Source organism: Amblyomma mixtum, chromosome 1 (genome assembly GCF_055824585.1).
Source record: "Amblyomma mixtum isolate Tamu chromosome 1, ASM5582458v1, whole genome shotgun sequence".
In the NCBI taxonomy this organism is placed as follows: domain Eukaryota; kingdom Metazoa; phylum Arthropoda; class Arachnida; order Ixodida; family Ixodidae; genus Amblyomma; species Amblyomma mixtum.
The window spans coordinates 265,762,679-265,780,049 of record NC_143012.1 but is presented as its reverse complement, the minus strand read 5'-3'; the positions used below and the strand labels follow the sequence as shown (position 1 = coordinate 265,780,049).

At 46.8% G+C, this 17,371-nt stretch overlaps 1 protein-coding gene across 1 annotated transcript in view; it reads left to right on the top strand.

Moving 5' to 3' along the window:
- LOC149371618 (cell adhesion molecule Dscam1-like) overlaps positions 1-17,371 on the top strand; it is a 437,517-nt gene that overhangs the window by 342,002 nt on the left and 78,144 nt on the right. Inside the window, exons 7-8 of the mRNA XM_089565876.1 lie at positions 4,959-5,366; positions 10,609-10,767. Of these exons, the coding sequence (XP_089422002.1) occupies positions 4,959-5,366; positions 10,609-10,767 (567 nt within the window). The remainder of the gene's footprint in view (positions 1-4,958; positions 5,367-10,608; positions 10,768-17,371) is intronic.

Sequence of the window (17,371 nt, the reverse complement as noted above, 5' to 3'; positions counted from 1 at the left end):
TTTTCTCACATATGAGTAGCAAACATTGTTAACGTGGAACTGAACCTTTTTCTAGTGTTTCGGTTTGTGCATATAATATGCAACAAGACTTGCGACAGTGCAGAAGGACTGCTCGTTTTTTTGTTTGTTTTTTTCACGCAATTGACGTTCATGTGTTTAGTAAAGCGAAGACAGCCGTTAAGAGTAGTCTTCTTGATGGTGCCTGAAGCAGTTCGGGAAGTAACTGCCAAAACTGGGTATAAGAAGTAATTGCTATGACTGGTAACAGTCATAATAATATCCATATCGCTTCATATTTGCAGCAAAAATACGTGGAAAGAGGTTTCTGAAGCCTAACACAGACGACGTAGCACAAAGCGTCGAAGGGGTTACCGAAAAGCTAGAACTTACCATTAAAGCGAAAAACAGCAAACCTGCTGCGTGTGAGAAAAGCTTAGTTACTGCACTTCGCACTCATAACGTCCCACATGTTTCAGCAACTAGAGAGTTTGTTCTAAGGGCAGTAATAAGACCGAGCGAGCGACTTATTGGTATTGGTTAATCGCAGCGGTGTAAGACAACTAAACGTTTTTCATAATTCATTTTTTCAAAATTGGACAACTAGAACGCCACAGAAAAAGGAGCTTCGTGTCATGGCCTTAAAAATTCAGAAGCACTCGGCGTTTTCGCTGCTAACACCACTGAGTTTAGGCGTCACACGACGTTTCAACAGAAATGGAGGAAACTGTAAACGTTTCCTGCGAGAGCAATGCTCAAAAGACGTGCTACAAGAAACATTCCCCTCCAGAAGCATTCATTCATTCATTCATTCATTCATTCATTCATTCATTCATTCATTCAGTGAGAAACGGGAGAACCAAAACAAGAAAGAAATTAAACGGCTAAAAAGGCGTCCTACAAGAGCATGTCCAGCGGAGGCTCATACACGACAAAACCATTGCGTCGCAACGAAAGCTTACGAACTAAGAGGATCAAGGGCCACCAAAAAGTCGTCACGTGCCAGCGAAGTATGTCCTCCGAAGGAAAGGTTGCCTGGTTGCCTTGCAAAACTGCTGTGGACTGGCTTACGAACGTGCTCAAAATACGGAAAGTCTGCGAGTTTTTACACGTCTTCCTACGAAAGAAGCTTTTCGACGAGAAAATAGTACTAGAATGGGCCCAAAAAACGCAACGCCTGGCAAGGCTTCTGAGTGGTGACTTGCTGAGTAGTTCTGATCTCGTTCCTGTAATTCTCACTTCCGGGATACTAAGTCGGCAAGCACATTATTTCTCGCGCCAGCCACATAGTGCCTCGCGCTGGAACACTGCGCCTCGGTCGGAAGCGCGTATTCGGAGCCTCATACACCCGCCGCTTGGAGGCGACAGCGTTGGCCATTCAGGAACCCGGCTAAAGCCGTCTGGTGTGCGCCTCAAGGCAAAGCTCTTGCCATCGCGCGCATAAACTAGATGGGCTAGAAAAGCGAGGAATAGCAAAAAAAAAAAAGAAGACAGAATTGAAGCGAATATCGAGCGCGGCCGTGAATGCAGGGACGCATGCGCTTTAAAGCGCTACGACAGCAGGCTGCACATTCCAGCAAGGCGCCCGGCTTTGGGAAGCGCGCTAAATCACGCCGCCTTCTTTCTACTGGGACACTAGCGGTGTGCGCGCAAAGCAGTCTATAGTGGTGCTCGTTTTTCAACTACTCGTAGCCCTTCATGTAGCTCTTTTTCTTTGTACGCGTCTACAGTTTCCTCATGGTTTTTTTTTTTTATCTTCTAGACGCAGCCTTCGCGGTTTTGTTTATTTTAATGCGCTTCTAGCATAGCCCCCCCAGTCCTTCGTTTTATTTTTTTTTTCTGCCTCCCTGCTCTCCTGCGAATAGCAGCCGCCCGAGGTGCGCGGTGGTCTTTATCCCCAAATCTACTTTAAGGAAGCCGTCATTTGCATTGTTGTCACGGCGACGTGGAGCACAGGGGGGGAAGTAGATCGGCGCCAGGCGGCGGTAGCGTCCTTCGCTCGGCGGCGCGCGTTCCTTCACAAGACAGACACGACAAACAAATGACGCATTTCGCTATTTAAAAAGACGAGAGCAACTTAAAACGCAGCACAAAATCTATCACACGCAAGGTTAAGGTCTTGAAACGTCTAAAGCCACGCTGGGGGACGCGGGAACCGGAAAAAAAAAGGTTCTCCCTCAAGTTCACTGTTTTCTTCAGGCATTAGTGTTATTTATTTCTCTTCGCTGCTTCCTCATACCCCTGTTGCCTGATGAATGTTTTCCCTAGGATGGGATGGGGATAAGAGGGCGTCGCAATGGGAGCCAAGGTTGGAGGAAGCGGATAGGCAGAGCCTCTTTTGTTACGCTTAGGGAAATGCCTGTAGGCGACGCTTTGTATCGCTCCCAATTCGCTGCCGTGAGCTGGCTCCCTACGCGACGTGCGATATCGGGCATTACGGTGTCGTTCCTACACTTTGTTTCTTTTTGTCTTGTTATTGATTTTACGAAATACCTTGCGAATAAGAGCTCCGCGAAGACGAGGTCCGATGAGCTTGAGTTCGGTGACAGAAATGGCGGTAGTCTTAGTAACAATAACGAGACAAAAAAAAGCTTACATTCTTTTTCGTTCCTGTCCTTGAACGCCGCGAAGCAAACGTTTGACAAGAGAAGTTGTTTTTGCGACTGAAGGAAGGATAAAAAGGAAAGTGCACGGGCCTGCCCACTGACTCGAGCTAAGCCACAATCACCGCCACGTGCAGACAGAGGAGAGCTGAAAGATGTGAAAGGAAAGATTGAAAGAAGAGACGATGTAAGCGTCACGGTAGCCATAAGAGGGCACGAAGTAGGAGGAAAGATGTGGCACATTCTGGTAACTTGAAGGACCGATCCAATGGCTAAAGAAAACACCTAACGATTCTGTCTTGGTAGAAAGTAAGATAGCAAATAGGATCTACCAGTGCCAAGAAAACCAGGAATGAGAGAGACGCACACCACTATATAAAGAGTTGTTTTTTTTAATCAGCCTAACGCATCGAAACGCAAACAAAGAAAAACGCGGAAGTTTGTTATACGAGCAAGCCGTAGAGCTATCGAAGTTGCTACATGATATTCTTTACATATTAGTTGGAGCAAGGAACAAATGAAACCATGCTCGAAACAGTCCGACCTATGAGGCTCAAGCTGACAAAAAAACCACTCATCAGTACATTTGGTTGATTTTTATCCTTACATAAGCACGATCTGGCTTATTTTTTTCTCATTCACAACATCGCTGTTGTGAATAAGGAGCTTTCCATTACCGCAAAATTTTAATTAGTTTTGTTTTCTGGATTTGGCTCATTTCTAATAACTCGTCATATTTAGTGCACTTTTTCCACTACCAAGCTGTGTGGTGCATGACTCCCTTTCTATTTCTCTTTTTGTGCGCTGTTTTTCCTCATTTAACCAAAAGAATGAATTACCAACTGGCCTAAATATTCGCTCTTTCAAGACAGCAAGGACAATGAACTTGTTAGACACAGCTTCTGAATCGAGGCTTATGGTAGGTTTGGATATATGTTGATAGGACAATTCCTTAGACGCAATATTTCCCACAAGAACACGATTCTTTAACAAAGTTATCCTCGCAAAGGATTGTGACATTTCTCGTTATCACAAAGATTGATGTGGCTGCACCTTTAATATCTCTTAGTTGAATGCGAAGACCAGTTAAAGCTCTGTGTGTCAAGCATATTGAATTATGCAAAGAGTAGAAATAAGTTAACGGTTTATTAGGCGCTTCTCATCAAGATCTTAGAATTTCATTTAACTCAGTAGCTAATTAAAAGCTACGCTGCTACTCTCAACATCACTGAAAACGCTGCAAGTATGCCTTTAATTTCGGTCATGCTAACAACCTCTTATTTAGCTATTACCAGCAAGAACCAGGGCTATTTGCTCAGGCCGCATCTTTGCCTCAGTGGTTATGGTGCTCGGCTGCTGACCCGAAAGACACGGGTTCGATCATGGCCCCGGCGGTCGCGCATTCCATACAGGCTGAATACTAGAGGCCCGTCTTCTTCGCAATGTCAGAGCATATTAAAGAACCCCAGGTTGTGCGAAATTATCCGAAGCCCTCCACTACGACGTACCTCATAGCCCGAGCCACTTTGGGAAGTTAAACACTCATAAACCACATTTTCTCGCGTAACGGAATGTTTTCTTAAGCTAGAAAAAAAGTTCCAAGAATCGTTCAAAAATCAAAAACTGCTTTCAGTTATCTACTGCTGTTAAGTTTGTAGCACACCTCTTTCAGAACAATTCGCTCTCTTTCTATGTTTTTTTTTCTTATCTCTGCACAGTTAACGCAAATTCAGACCGAACTGTTGCCGCTGCAGTGTTTTTTTTTTCTTCTGCTCTTCTAGCATGAGCGAAAGAGGAGGTTGAGAAGGATAGTAGTGTCGCTGGTGTTTACGCCACTAGCATGAAAAATGGATGCCGCGTTAATGGCACGGCTTCAAGAGCGCCGTAGCTGCAAACAGCGACTGAAGCAACATAAGCGTAATCCTACGAACAACAAAAGAGCCAACAACGCCTCAACGGGAATCGAAACGAGAAACAAACGACGCACTTCTCACCTCGTTCACCGCCCCGTTTCCCGAGAGACGCGGCGTCCAGATAACGCTGGTACTAACAAGGATGCGAAAAGGGATCCGCCGGCTAAAGCAACACTCCGCTCATCTTTTCCCTCCCTCCTTTCCACTCACTCCCTCTCCCAACTCTCTCAGTCGTAAGGCAAGGCGTAGGCGGATAGAGTGTCTATGCTTCGTGTACACCTTTTGCCTGTGTTTCTGTGTGTTTGGGGCATGCTTCTTCCGTACGTGCATTTGTACACGCTCGTTCGGTAGCCAGTGGCTGGGCGGAAGGGGAACGATGACGCGGAAAGAGGCACGGCTTTCTCATTTCCGACGGCGACCGGGCTCGCTTCCGGCGCGTCTGCAGAGAACCCGCCCGACTTCCTGGAGGCCTTCCAGGACCAACTGCTCAAGCCGGGCTCGGCCGTGTCCCTCAAGTGCTCCGTGACGGGCAACCCGCTGCCGCAGATCTCGTGGTTCCGTTACGGGCGCCTTCTGGCCGACCGGGCGGGCCTTCGGATCGGCGACTTCGTGGACGCCTTGGGCGTGGTCACGAGCTTCGTCAACGTGAGCGCCGTGGCCACCGAGCACGGCGGCGTGTACACGTGTCGCGCCGAGAACGAGCTCGCCTCGGCCGAGCACACGGCGCGTCTCCAGGTGTACGGGCCGCCATTCGTGCATCGCATGGACAACGTCACGCACGTCAGCGGCGCCGACGTGCGCCTGCAGTGCGCCGCCTCCGGCTACCCCGTCTCGCTGGTCGCCTGGAAAAAAGGTGCGTGGAGTTATTCCCCCAGTAAACCATTCACTGGTGGCAGTAGAATTAAACAGGCATAAAAATTAACGTGAAAGGGGGTGTGAGCTTTTGTGTCCTCATGGCTGACTGACAGGACTGCATCACTGGCATGAGACGGTGGTGATACCGTAGAAACCTGCTATAACAGGCACGCTCCATTCTTATAAAACACCGCTCACGGACTTCTCGACACGGGACCATTGTCAATGCGGGTTTAACATCGTTTTCTTTCTAATAATAACGCTTGTAACGAAGGTATTTCTTTAACGAAGGCATTTTTGCTATTTTAGTAATTTTACAACTAAGGCTTATCTAGTTTACGCAGGTGAAACAGACGCGGTTCTTTAAACTCCACTAAAAGTCAGCAAGCGATAATATCTGCAATAAAGGAGCGAAAACGTTGTTCGCACACGATGCCATGCCTGTTAGTCCGCCTGTCCTTATCTTTTCAAATTTACGCTATTCTTCTCATTCCGCAGGTTATCAGCAAATATAGAACAGCTGTCAGGTCATTCAAAAAGGCCCCACGAGTTTGTGGACAGACACTGCCGCTCGGGATGCGGCGGACGTGGGAATTTGTCCGAAACTTACACACATCGCCCACTGGTGGATCTCGCCACGTCGAGCTTTGTGCGAATAGAGAACGCAAAGCTTCGCAGGCCCCCACAGCCTTATTAGCTAAAGTCGCAAGGGAATATCGAGCCTGCGCTGATATTCGCGGTGGCTTAAACTCGCTGTTATATCTGGGTAGTGTTCGTGGAAGACTAACTACTTGCCACAGCCCGTTAATAAGAATACTGCATAATTAGTGAGTGAAACTGCGACCACCTAGCGTAGCATCCTTTCTTGAAAAGCAGTAAAAGAAACGCATGACCATCACAGATAGTACTTTGGTGGCGCGTTTATTTTAACACTGCTTTTTTGTGGTCGAGTATTCCTTGAACTCTACTTAAACGCCGCATTCGAGAGAAATGCCAAACCGACCAGTTCTAAAAAAACAAAAAAGAAAAGTCAGCGAAAAAAGTAGTTCTTAGAGTTATGCCTCCTGCAACACCAAGAAAGAAGCAAACTGACGCGCGAGGAATCCTTAGTTTAAACAAAAGCAAACGCAGAAAAGAATCAACACCTGACAAAAAGAAAAATATGTCATTCTTGCGGTAGCATAACGAAGTACAGATTTATTCACTCAACAAAACTCAGGCGTGACTTACTTATTTCGGAATGAGAGAAGTGCAGAATTCAGCGGTTGATTAATGCCCCTAACGAATATCAAGCAGCATTATTACAAATGAAGAAATTTTCAGAGACGTACCACTGCCGCACGAAACCCACAGTTTCACCGCGCTGTACTGAATAACTTACATGGATTCTAAAAAGCTATGAAAGTGTACGTTCATCAACATCGAAAACACAAGCTCGCTATAGGCTGAATGCTTGTTATGAACAGTAGAGATGCCAGAGTCTCGTTGTATCCAAAAGAGGCATCTGCAACGTCAGTCGTTAAAGGTTTCTTTTTTTTTTTTTAAGTAAGCTTTCATTGCACCTATGCCATGAGCATAACAATGTAGTTTAAAAATACAAAATCTTGATTAGTGGTCAGCCATCCTATATTTCGATCAATTGCCTGTACCCCCTATGTAATACCCTCTCGAGGGCCTTTAGGTGTATTTTGTATAAATAAATAAATAAACAAATAAATATAACAAAAATAATGTAGAAGCGCGCATCAAGGATTAAAAAAAGGCATTCGGAACACGAGCTTCAGAAGCTTTATAAAGGATTCATAGGTGTCCTGCCCCGCAGCTGAAAAGTAAGGCATTCTATGAAAATTATGCGTTTCACTACGCGTGCTAATATAATTCAGTAAAACACTGTCCGGGGCATGTTGGTTCATAGCTGGCAAGAATAAAAGCGCAACAAGACGACACAAAGAAGGAGGAAAAACGACGCTTTTATTCGTGCCAGCGCTAATATAAGTTGCCGTGCAAACATACACTTCGTTGATCATTCTGAAAATGATGCAAGCATCATGAGGACGTACAACTCACTTGACTGCCATATCAGAAGGATTCAAACATCACTTTATGCTGCACTGAGTGGTAACTCTACCCGTTTTCGAAGCAGACAAGCTTCTTCACAGCCATTAACAGAGGATGGCAGTTCCATTGTCTCCACATATAAAACATTCAAGGAGGTTTGCTAGACATAGTGACCTGGCGCCGTCGGCTCTTGAGCCAGACTCCCGCCTAATGAAAGCGTAATGAGATGGTCAAATTGACCTCGTACTCGGGCCAGCTCATTCATCGTCTTGGCTAACGAAGACGTGTAAGGTCAATGGTGCACCCTTCTTTTGACGTTTTGTGCGCAGGTATTGATATACCCAGTCAGCGCCTACGATGATGTGTGGCGAGTTCCTCGTGGTCCACTTAAGGCCTTTTTCCATGCATCTCAGGCCCATCATAACAACCTCTTAACGACCTCTACTCAGCATTTCTGATAAAATTTCAAGGGCTGTACTATAACATAGTTATTATTTTCTTAAATAAAAGCGCTAATGTACCATATCTGTCACTTTCACACCCATTTCAAGGCAAGGTCAGGTACTTCACCATGCTGCTATTAATATAGCTTTGCGTTAGTGACATGGTATCTTTTCCTTCGACTTTGCAGAAGAAAATAAAATGCTCAATAAATATGGTTTCATACTAACTCACACGTGAAAAGTGAGCCTGTATGGCCCCATTCCTGAAAGTAAATCTCCGCCCCCATTATGCTTATCAGGGAGACAGGACAGCGCATTCGCACTCGAGGATCACAACGCTCAAAAACTTCCATGCTCCAGAGAGAAGTGGAATTCGACTTGAAGTCTTTCCTGCGTTCCCGTCGTAACTAGTTGCAACTTAGTGACCTGACTAGACCCGCGCGTGTTTGTGCGTGCGCGTGTGCGTGCGTGCGTGCGTGCGTGCGTGCGTGCGTGCGTGCGTGCGTGCGTGCGTGCGTGCGTGCATGCGTCCATGCGTGGCCGTACACATTCAACGCCAACAATTCACAAAAAGGCAAAGGGCGCAGTGCGCTCTTCCAGAAAGTTCGTTACAGTGAAACGACTGGGCACCTGTCGGCATTTGGAAAATTCCAGCATTACCACTGGATAACCGGGAGCATAACTTTGTTCCCCTTCCTTGCTTGGCCGCCAGAAGTTTCTTAGTTACCTTCCCCGCATTGATTAGCAAGACTAAGCTCTAAACCCACCTAAATGTGTTACCACATCTAGAAGCCATAATCAGAGCGCCACCTGCGCTGCGCTTGTTTATTTTGCTCGCAATTCGCACAAAATTCTGCGTCGGTGTGATTGATCCGGGTTTCCTGGTCACTATTAACCTGCTTTGCAGCTATGGAGGGCCCAGAAAAGAAATCTTTGCATTCAGAATTTTAAGTCCGAGCTGTGTTTACTGCAAGCGCTTTCCAATTTTACGGTTTTTTAAAGTAAATAGAAGGCTGTTTGTTTTAAAGGTGACAAACAGTGGCCTTGACAGCAGCTCGGATTATTAAACAGAATTTCGTTCAAGCTCAAGACCTTTCGAAGAGCGCAGTGTGTCTTATCAATGCTTAATAGAAAAGCCAATGTTGAGCAAAGACGCGATTACCAATCTAACGTCCACAACAACCTTGGCAAAGGAACTTCACCTTCTGTTCCTTTTTCTGCGCCTACGGTGGCCTCGTGCGTTTGAAGAGCATATTTTACTGCGTTCTTTATGCCGTGAGAGATGCTGTCTCAGCAAGAGTAAAAGATTAAGGAACCAGTGTTACTGCTACAGTAACCCCTCTATTGAAATTACGTGTCCTTAAGTGCAAGCACCAATGGTGCCCTTACAGTTTGACTATACTTACAAATTTAAAGGAGCGCAAAACTCAATGCTGCTCCAACATAAATGAAAACGTTCGCTTTCTTCTCTTCGGATTGCGACTCAGGCACATAGATGCAGTGGAAAACGAGTCATGAAATTTTTAATTACTGTAAAATATAGCGCCCTAAAACAGTCTCCCGTGGTACTGCTCTTGAAGTTGCGATTCAAGTTTTGATGCCTTTTCACTCCAATCGCGAACGCAGGCTTCTCTCGGGACTTCGCAACGAATTCTCCCCAAAGCACAAGCTTCTTAATTAACACGCTATGTTTCAATCATACATTATCTACTGTCACCTCGTTTGGGGCACAACATCCAAAACAAATCTAAACCGCATACTAGGTCTCCAAAAGAAGGCAATTAGACGGATCGCTGGTGCGGATTATACTGCCCACGCGGAAACTTTATTTCTACTAAATATCATTCACTGTGTAGAAGGCGAATCACACTTAGAGTGAACTTGGCTCCGCGTTGCCGTGCACCCGCGGAGAGCCATCGAATCTAATCCGTTCATGTCTCAATACAGAGTGACACATGAGAAGAGGAACCTCGACGTGGTGCTTCGTGTTGTCTGCCCCTTTGCACGGCTTTGCCACCGGCTTGGTCGCAGTAGCGCTCCATGTGTGAGCAGCCACGCGGAGCCATGTTCCCTCTAAGTGTGATTGACCCTGTACATATCCCGTTTGAGTGTCGCTTGTAGCACTGCCTTAGATTATCATCACAATGGTCATCCGACTTCTTGAAGAATCTTGCTGGACTTGAGGCATATGAGAAACGATTTCACACCTGAAGCAAACAAATATGGGATATTCTTCGAACGAGGACGTTATACGTACACCATGGCCTTTGTTTCGTTTTACCATGCGCATAAAATCATCATAGCATAAGCAACCCAAACATATTTACTGTCCCTATTAAGGACTTTCAGTTATATTTCATCAGTGGCGCACAGTCCTTTCTGTTCTTTGCCTAGTTGAGCTTTGTCATGTGTACTCACTTTTATTTAGCTTCAGCCACGTTGCTTGCATACTGTTTTACGATCGTTGACCGTTAATTACTGTCTTCATTTTGACTTGTTTCTTTCATGAGCGCAAGTATTTCCCCTGTTTTTGCTCTTGCCATACTGCATAATTTCATTCTCTATATGTATGTTCCCCTTGAACGTGCACATACTCCGCAGCTCTCCTTTTACCGGGCCTCAAGCATCACTCAATCTACGCTTGTAGCTTTTCGCCCGAGGCCCATTACCTGTATGTCTCGAAATAAACTTTCTTCAATTCATTTCACTAATGAAGAATCTTGGGTTTTTGATACGCAGACAACGAGAAGCTTCGACCGTCGTCCAGAGTCGTGGCCAGCGACAACGGGACCCTGCACATTGTGCACGTCACCCAGAGCGACCAGGGATGGTACGAGTGCGCAGTCAGCAACAGGAGGGGGAACACGGCCGTCGGCTCCATGTACCTGAGGGTGATCGGTGAGCTGAACCCATCCCTACCCGGGCAATGGGACGAACTGTTGCCGTAAGGCACTTCACCTCATGAAAGTGGTGCCTTCGCTCATCTGCCTCTGCGCAGGCGCAATTAATGACCTGAGTGGTAGCAGACTGCCAGAAAAGCGCTTCTGGTAAAGCCCCCAGATTGTTCACCCGCTAAGATCTGAATGCGCAAACTACTCAGCGTGCAGTTTCACTTCTCCGCCCCTTGTCATCCACACTGACAGCCTTGAAGATCCCAGCTCAGAAACGTCACTCGCTGCTGACTCCTATGCACACATAAACATGCGGGCATTGACTAGGTTGTTCTGATCATTAATGATTTGGAAGGAACGACTGTTCGCATAAAGTCTGGTGAGATGAGACTGAAGTGGGACCCCTCTTCCTTTGGTCACAAGCTCCCACCTGGTTGTAGCGTGCAACGCCGCCTTCAAAGCTTCTGGTTTTTCCTTGCGCTGCCTCCGCTTCAGCATTACGGCCAATCCCTCTCCTTCAATCCTAGTGCCACGCGTGGACAGGCGTTGGCCAGCAGGCGCCGACTTTCTCCCTTCCTGCTGCTCACACACCCGAACTGTGAGCGCAAACAGTGTTTTGTAATGTGTAGGGCATAAATAGAAACAAAAATAAATGAAATTAAAATGTAATCAACTCTTAAACTGACTACAGCCGCGCAGTCAACAGTACTCTTTTGGCACACAGAACTTCATTAAGACATAATCTTGCTCTTATGAAGAGTTGGTGCCCTGATGTTGGTTTCTCGCGAAAGCGCGTTTGTGCGCCACTTTGAAATTTAACATTCCTTTTTTAAGGAAGAACTTCTTGAAATAAATTCGTGCGCTTTCGCAGTGTCTTAGCACCTTGCCGCGTATACATGATGGCACATTGGCTTCCCCTTTTCTGCGGACGGGCGACGCATGTTGCGGGCAACGGAGGGTATCGCAATAAAATTAGTTAAACGACCGCAAAGCGAGGATTTCGAAGGGGCACCTGAACATTATGGAATGTTATTACGCAATATATTAGCATGTATCGGCGTAATAAAAACGCGCGCGAGGGTCATCGCGTTTTATTTTCGCCCGTTATCGTGATGTTTCCAAGCATAGTCGCGATGTCATTGTTATGCGCTTAGCGTAGCGACCTTACAGGTTTCTCGCGTACCATAGGAATCATTTTGAATAATCGTCATTTTCAACGCAGTTGTCAGATAAGCGAATATTTTTAGCAATTTCACTTGGGCAATCGCTGGCAGCCAGGGCTTCAGTAAGCTTCATGACATTTCATCTGCGCCAAAAACACCCTTCTAAGCCACCTTGTCTCTCTACCTGTAGTGATGATTTATGCAGTAGACAAAAATTTCTTTAATTAGGACCCCAAATCCCTATTCCTGGCCTCTTTTCCACAGGAGATTGTAAAATCTGGCGGTTTGTAAAAAATGAGACAATTTCGGTTCTTAACATTCGCTCAAAAGCAACGCACATTCCGTGTTCACCAAATTTTGCTCCTAAAATTTTCTGGAAAAAAAAAACGAAAAATTTTCTGTGTCGAACATCACTACTGCCTTCCTGCACAAAAGGCTAGCTCAGGACACGACACAGCGAAAGAAAACCTATGCCGTCATCTGCGAACATAGTCCCTTTCATTATACAGACACGTGTACTTAAACTCAGAGCACAGGATGTCCATTTCTAAATAACGGTATTCTAGAAGGCGCATGCATTTACGGAATTGCGCTTTGTGTAGTCGACCTCGTTCACTGTACTCATCTAGTAAATGGCCTAGAATGCTTCTGTGTATAGATTGGTGGATTTGTTTGGCTTTTTTTTTTCCTGCCGCGCGTTGTGTAAATACCGTCGCAATTGGCCGCAAGCACCATGCGCTCTACGAGTCTCATGATTACTTACCGTCGCTTTCGTGCACGCGATTGTAGCGGCCAGTGACAATTTCTCTGGCGCGTGTGTGTCAGCCTCACATTTCGAAATAGGCTTTTGCCATGCCCTATATAAGTTCTCTTTGCTCTGGACGCCATACGTAGACTAGACAGCTTTCATGTCGTCGCCATGCGGTCGGTTGTATTGGTTTACGAATTAGAACAGGAGGGTATGCTGGCCTATCCGCATAAACTGCAAGCGTGGCTACCGGCTTCGTGAGTCGATTAATGGAAGTAATTTGGTAAATACAGCTGAGCCTCGCTATAACGAAGTTCGAGGGGACCGGCGACTACTTCGTTATAGCCGTAGCTTCGTTATATAGCCCGTGTTGACCGAGCTTCCAAGGGGAATCGTCATTCCTTCGTTATATCCATTATTTCGCTACGGACCGTTTCGTTATAACGAGGTTCGACTGTTTTCGAAAAAAAGAAAAGAAAGAAGCATTCCGTTTGCATTGATCACGTGGCGTTTCTGCGAAACGTCGTTACAGCGGGATCCAAAATCGATGCAGTGACCGTCCGTGTTTCTGTTCAACGCGTGAACTTTGGTTTGATTAACCGAGGACGAGAGCGGTGTCAAGCCACCTGTGCTCCCTGCTTACCTGTCACCTGCTTCCTCTGTTGCATAAAGTAGCAGCGAATGGAGGCAAGCAACTCAGGCTTTAATTAGTAGAAAATTTATCTCCCTGTCTCTTTTCTATCACGAAGAAAACACAAAGTTAAAGAAATATGTCCACCAAACACTCGAACAAATGATATGCAAATAATCCCATATATTCGTTGAGAGGAAACACACACCAATGGAAAAGAATACTACAAACCTTTTTACGTGTAACGTGAAATGGTCAAGGAGGAGCAAGTAGAAGAAGGCTGGTATTAGGAAAGAAATTGCGAGCCGTCTGTGAGCGGGTAGCTGAACCGCGCCGTGAAGCATGCTGAGCACAATGCCTGCTGTGTTCCGAAACTAACACAAGCAATTCTGTATCTGTCTGGCTCCCAATACAAGAAACCTCACTTAACACGAACCAATATTGTGTTCTCCTTTATTTCCCGATAACAAAGCTGAAGCTGTATTCCTTGTGGTTCCCAAGCGTACGCAGACGCATGTTTCACTCCTAGCTCTTGGGGAGCGTGAAAAGCATAAATTTATTTAACAGCAAAAGCACAAAGTTAAACGAGACAATATTGGATTCGAAAAGGAAGCTTCATTCTGATTCTAAACGATATCTGCGCGCTCTGAAAGAAGCTCGAGAAAATAGGAAGTGAGCGAGTTAGTAATTTTCTTTATTTTCCGAGTGAATTACCCTGGCTGTAGGAAGCTCCTCAATTGTCGCAGGGGCGAATGATTTTATTTTTTATTTATTTACTTATTTATTGACTTGTTTGTTTGTTTGTTTGTTTGTTTGTTTGTTTGTTTGTTTGTTTGTTTGTTTGTTTGTTTGTTTGTTTGTTTGTTTGTTTGTTTGTTTGTTTGTTTGTTTGTTTGTTTGTTTGTTCTGGTTGATTGATTGCCAGAAATTTATTCATGACAGCATGCGGTCCCAGGCACAGGCGGGTACTGCGCACACCAGGTCACGCCACTTCAACTGAAAGCATGCCGTGCCTTGCCACACGCGAGAGGCTAAAAAAAAAACGCACACCGGCCACCCGCATGCTGATTTCTCAAAAACTCTTTCTTTTGAGCTTCGAGGACACATTCACTTCAAACTTAGAGGTCCAAAAATCACCCTGTTGGGAGTTTCTACTTCGAGGGTGTTGCTGTTAGTGGTAGTGGTTCATTTCAAACTCAAAAACAAAACAGAAGGTAAACATGGCTGCCGGTCCTGGAAGCTGCTACCTACTACACTGAGCACCCTATCTGCCGCCGTCGGAAATAAAAGGGCAGGGGAGAGGAAAGAGAGATGGAACCAAGATAGGAGGGGTTAGGGGCCGAAAAATGCACACAACCATACACAGAACTACAGTCACGCACATATTAGCATGAAGAAAGAAATATATAAACCGCTCGCGCACTGACCGCCGCAGTGGCTCAGTAGTTACAGCGCTTGGCTGCTGGTCCAAAAGACGCAGGTTCGATCCCGGCCGCGGCGGCCGAATTTCGATGGAGGCGAAATCCTAGAGGCTCGTGTTCTGTGCGATGTCAGTGTAACGTTAAATAACCCCAGGCGGTCGAAATTTCCGGAGCCGTTCACTACGGTGTCCCTCTTAGCCTGAGTCGCTTTGGGACGTTAAATCCCCACAAAACCAACACCAAACGCTCGCGCACTAGGGCCCGGTCACTGTTGCGCGCCGCGCAAAAGCAGCAGTCGCTTTAAACTATGTACACGTATATACACACTCTCAGCACGGCCAACACGCGTGTCGTGTCCTGTCGCATTCAATCACGCGTGGGGTCCACTGTTCGCTAGCAACCGATAGGAGGAGCGCACGCCCGACTGATGTTTGTCCAAAGGTAGCATACGCGGAATGCCGTGTCGTGCACGGCCGCCTGCCGAGGAGCAGACGGGACATCACGCTCGTCTACACAGTGAATGCTCAGAGGTTCACCATTGGTCTATCGCGGGTGCGCGCACTGCCCGGCGTCCACAGGAGCGCCGTCGAATTAGCCGGGATAGGTCCCAGCTCCTTGTGAGCCGCTAACGCGTCACGATGCGGCTGGGCGAGAGCGGCGCAGTGAACGAACATGCAGTATCTGCGAAAAGTAACCAGGCTATACGGTTTGCTTCCCAGTCGTGTATTGAAGCTATTGTGCCAGCTCTCAAGCCCTAAAGGACGCAGGTTCGATCCCCGCCGCTCTGGCCGAATTTCGATGGAGGCGAAATTCTAGAGGCCCGTGTACTCTGCAATCCCAGGTGGTCGAAATTTCGGAAGCCCTTCACTACGGCGTTCCTCATAGCTTGAGTTGTTTTGGGACATTAAACCCCAATAAACCAAACCAACTTAAATTTCTGTATGGTAACGAAAACCCTTGTCCTCACCTTCCAAAAACTTTCTGATCTGTAGAGAAGCCGTAAGGGCTCTGGTATTCAAATTAGAAGCAAGCCATGAAGGCTCGTTACTTCTGGCAACGGTTCTACGTTCCAATCCCTCAACCGCACCGCAACCGCGGCACGCGTCACCTACTTGGTAAAAATTTATATAATTTATACTTTTGTTGCTTCCGCAGTTGCGGAGAAGCTGATTAAATATTCCTAGCTAGTAAACTAGTTAGACGCATAGTAAAAGCTACCGCTGCTCGCTGCTGTATTCCTGGCTACTGTTGACAAACCTACCTCAGTTTGTTAACCCGCAACATGTGCCAGTTAGTTTATAGCACTAACTGGCATTACGTAGGACGCCCTGTTTATGAGGAGAGGCTACAAATATCAGCTGGCTACAAATACTTTGCTTTTTTTTCATTATGCCTCTCGTGAAGACCTTTAATGCAAAGGTTGGAGGTTAAGCGCCGGTTGTTAACGTTGTCATACATAGTGGAGTGGTGTTGCTATTGCAGTAACTGCTTTTTTGTCTCATAGGGCTCGCTCCATGCGATAACCAGTAACCGCGGCAACAAAGGTTTTTGCCTATACCCGCTCGCACGCCGGAGGAAAAAAAGAGAGGCTCGCAGAGTGCATGCATGCATGCCATGGACAGACCAGTCGAGAGGTTGAAGCCACCCGGCGTCCTCCGCTACTGCAACAGCACAGAAAGGATATGCGGCTCGTCTGCACGCAACGAGCGTGCTAAAAACGAGGAACGGAGACCCCCCCCCCCACCCTCCCCCCCGCAATGTGCTGCTCCGCTGAGTGCCACGCGTCATGCCACGTGGTTGCGGTTGGCGCCGCCGAGAGAACTTGTGCGGCGGCCACATCGATCACACTGCAAGAAAATGAGAGGGAAGAATAAAGGGGGAGAGGACGAGGCGAACAAGGGTCCCGAACCATTCCTCACCTATCCCTGTTCATTCTCTACTCTCGCCTTCGCATCGGCGCCACTTCGTAAGGCACAGCCTTCGAGCAATAGCGTGACTGTGCTCTCTTTCCTTCTTTCTTCTTTCTTTTTCCTTTCTTGCGTTCTCTCGCTCTTTCGGCCTGTATGCCTCCGAGTAGCACACAGGCGAGCACTCGTGTGTGTGGATAGATGGACAGAATATAAATACGAGCGCTCTCTGGCGCCCGCTCTCGGCCGGATCCGTGTGTGTGTATGTATGTGTGTCAGGGCGTAGCCGTTCGGGACGGACGCTAGCCCCTTTCGCTTTGGGCAAACACTCGATCACCGGCCAGTCTTCCTCGCTGCCGCGAAACAGCGTGATTCCCGTTAAAACGCGCCTGTCACGAGGCGCTGATTCTCCGCCGCCTCCATGTATCTTGGGTCTGTCAAAGCCGAGTGGCCCGTACGTGTTCGATGGGCGGCCGCTGTGCTCTACGCGCGCGTGTTTATTTGTTCGCTGTCCCAAGTTTGGCCTCACGCCTATTTCTGTGTAGCGTTTTACAGGCAGAATCGCGTGAGAAAACGCAGTTCACTCGCGTCTAACGTAGTTGGTTAGCTGGAGTTCACCATATGGCAAGTGAACGTGAAAATTAAGAAAGACGTTATTTGTTGCATTTTGCCAGTCTGTTCTGCAGGTTTTTCTCCTTTTTTTTTTAGCTCTAGAAGAGCACGGACGAATACTGAAAAAAA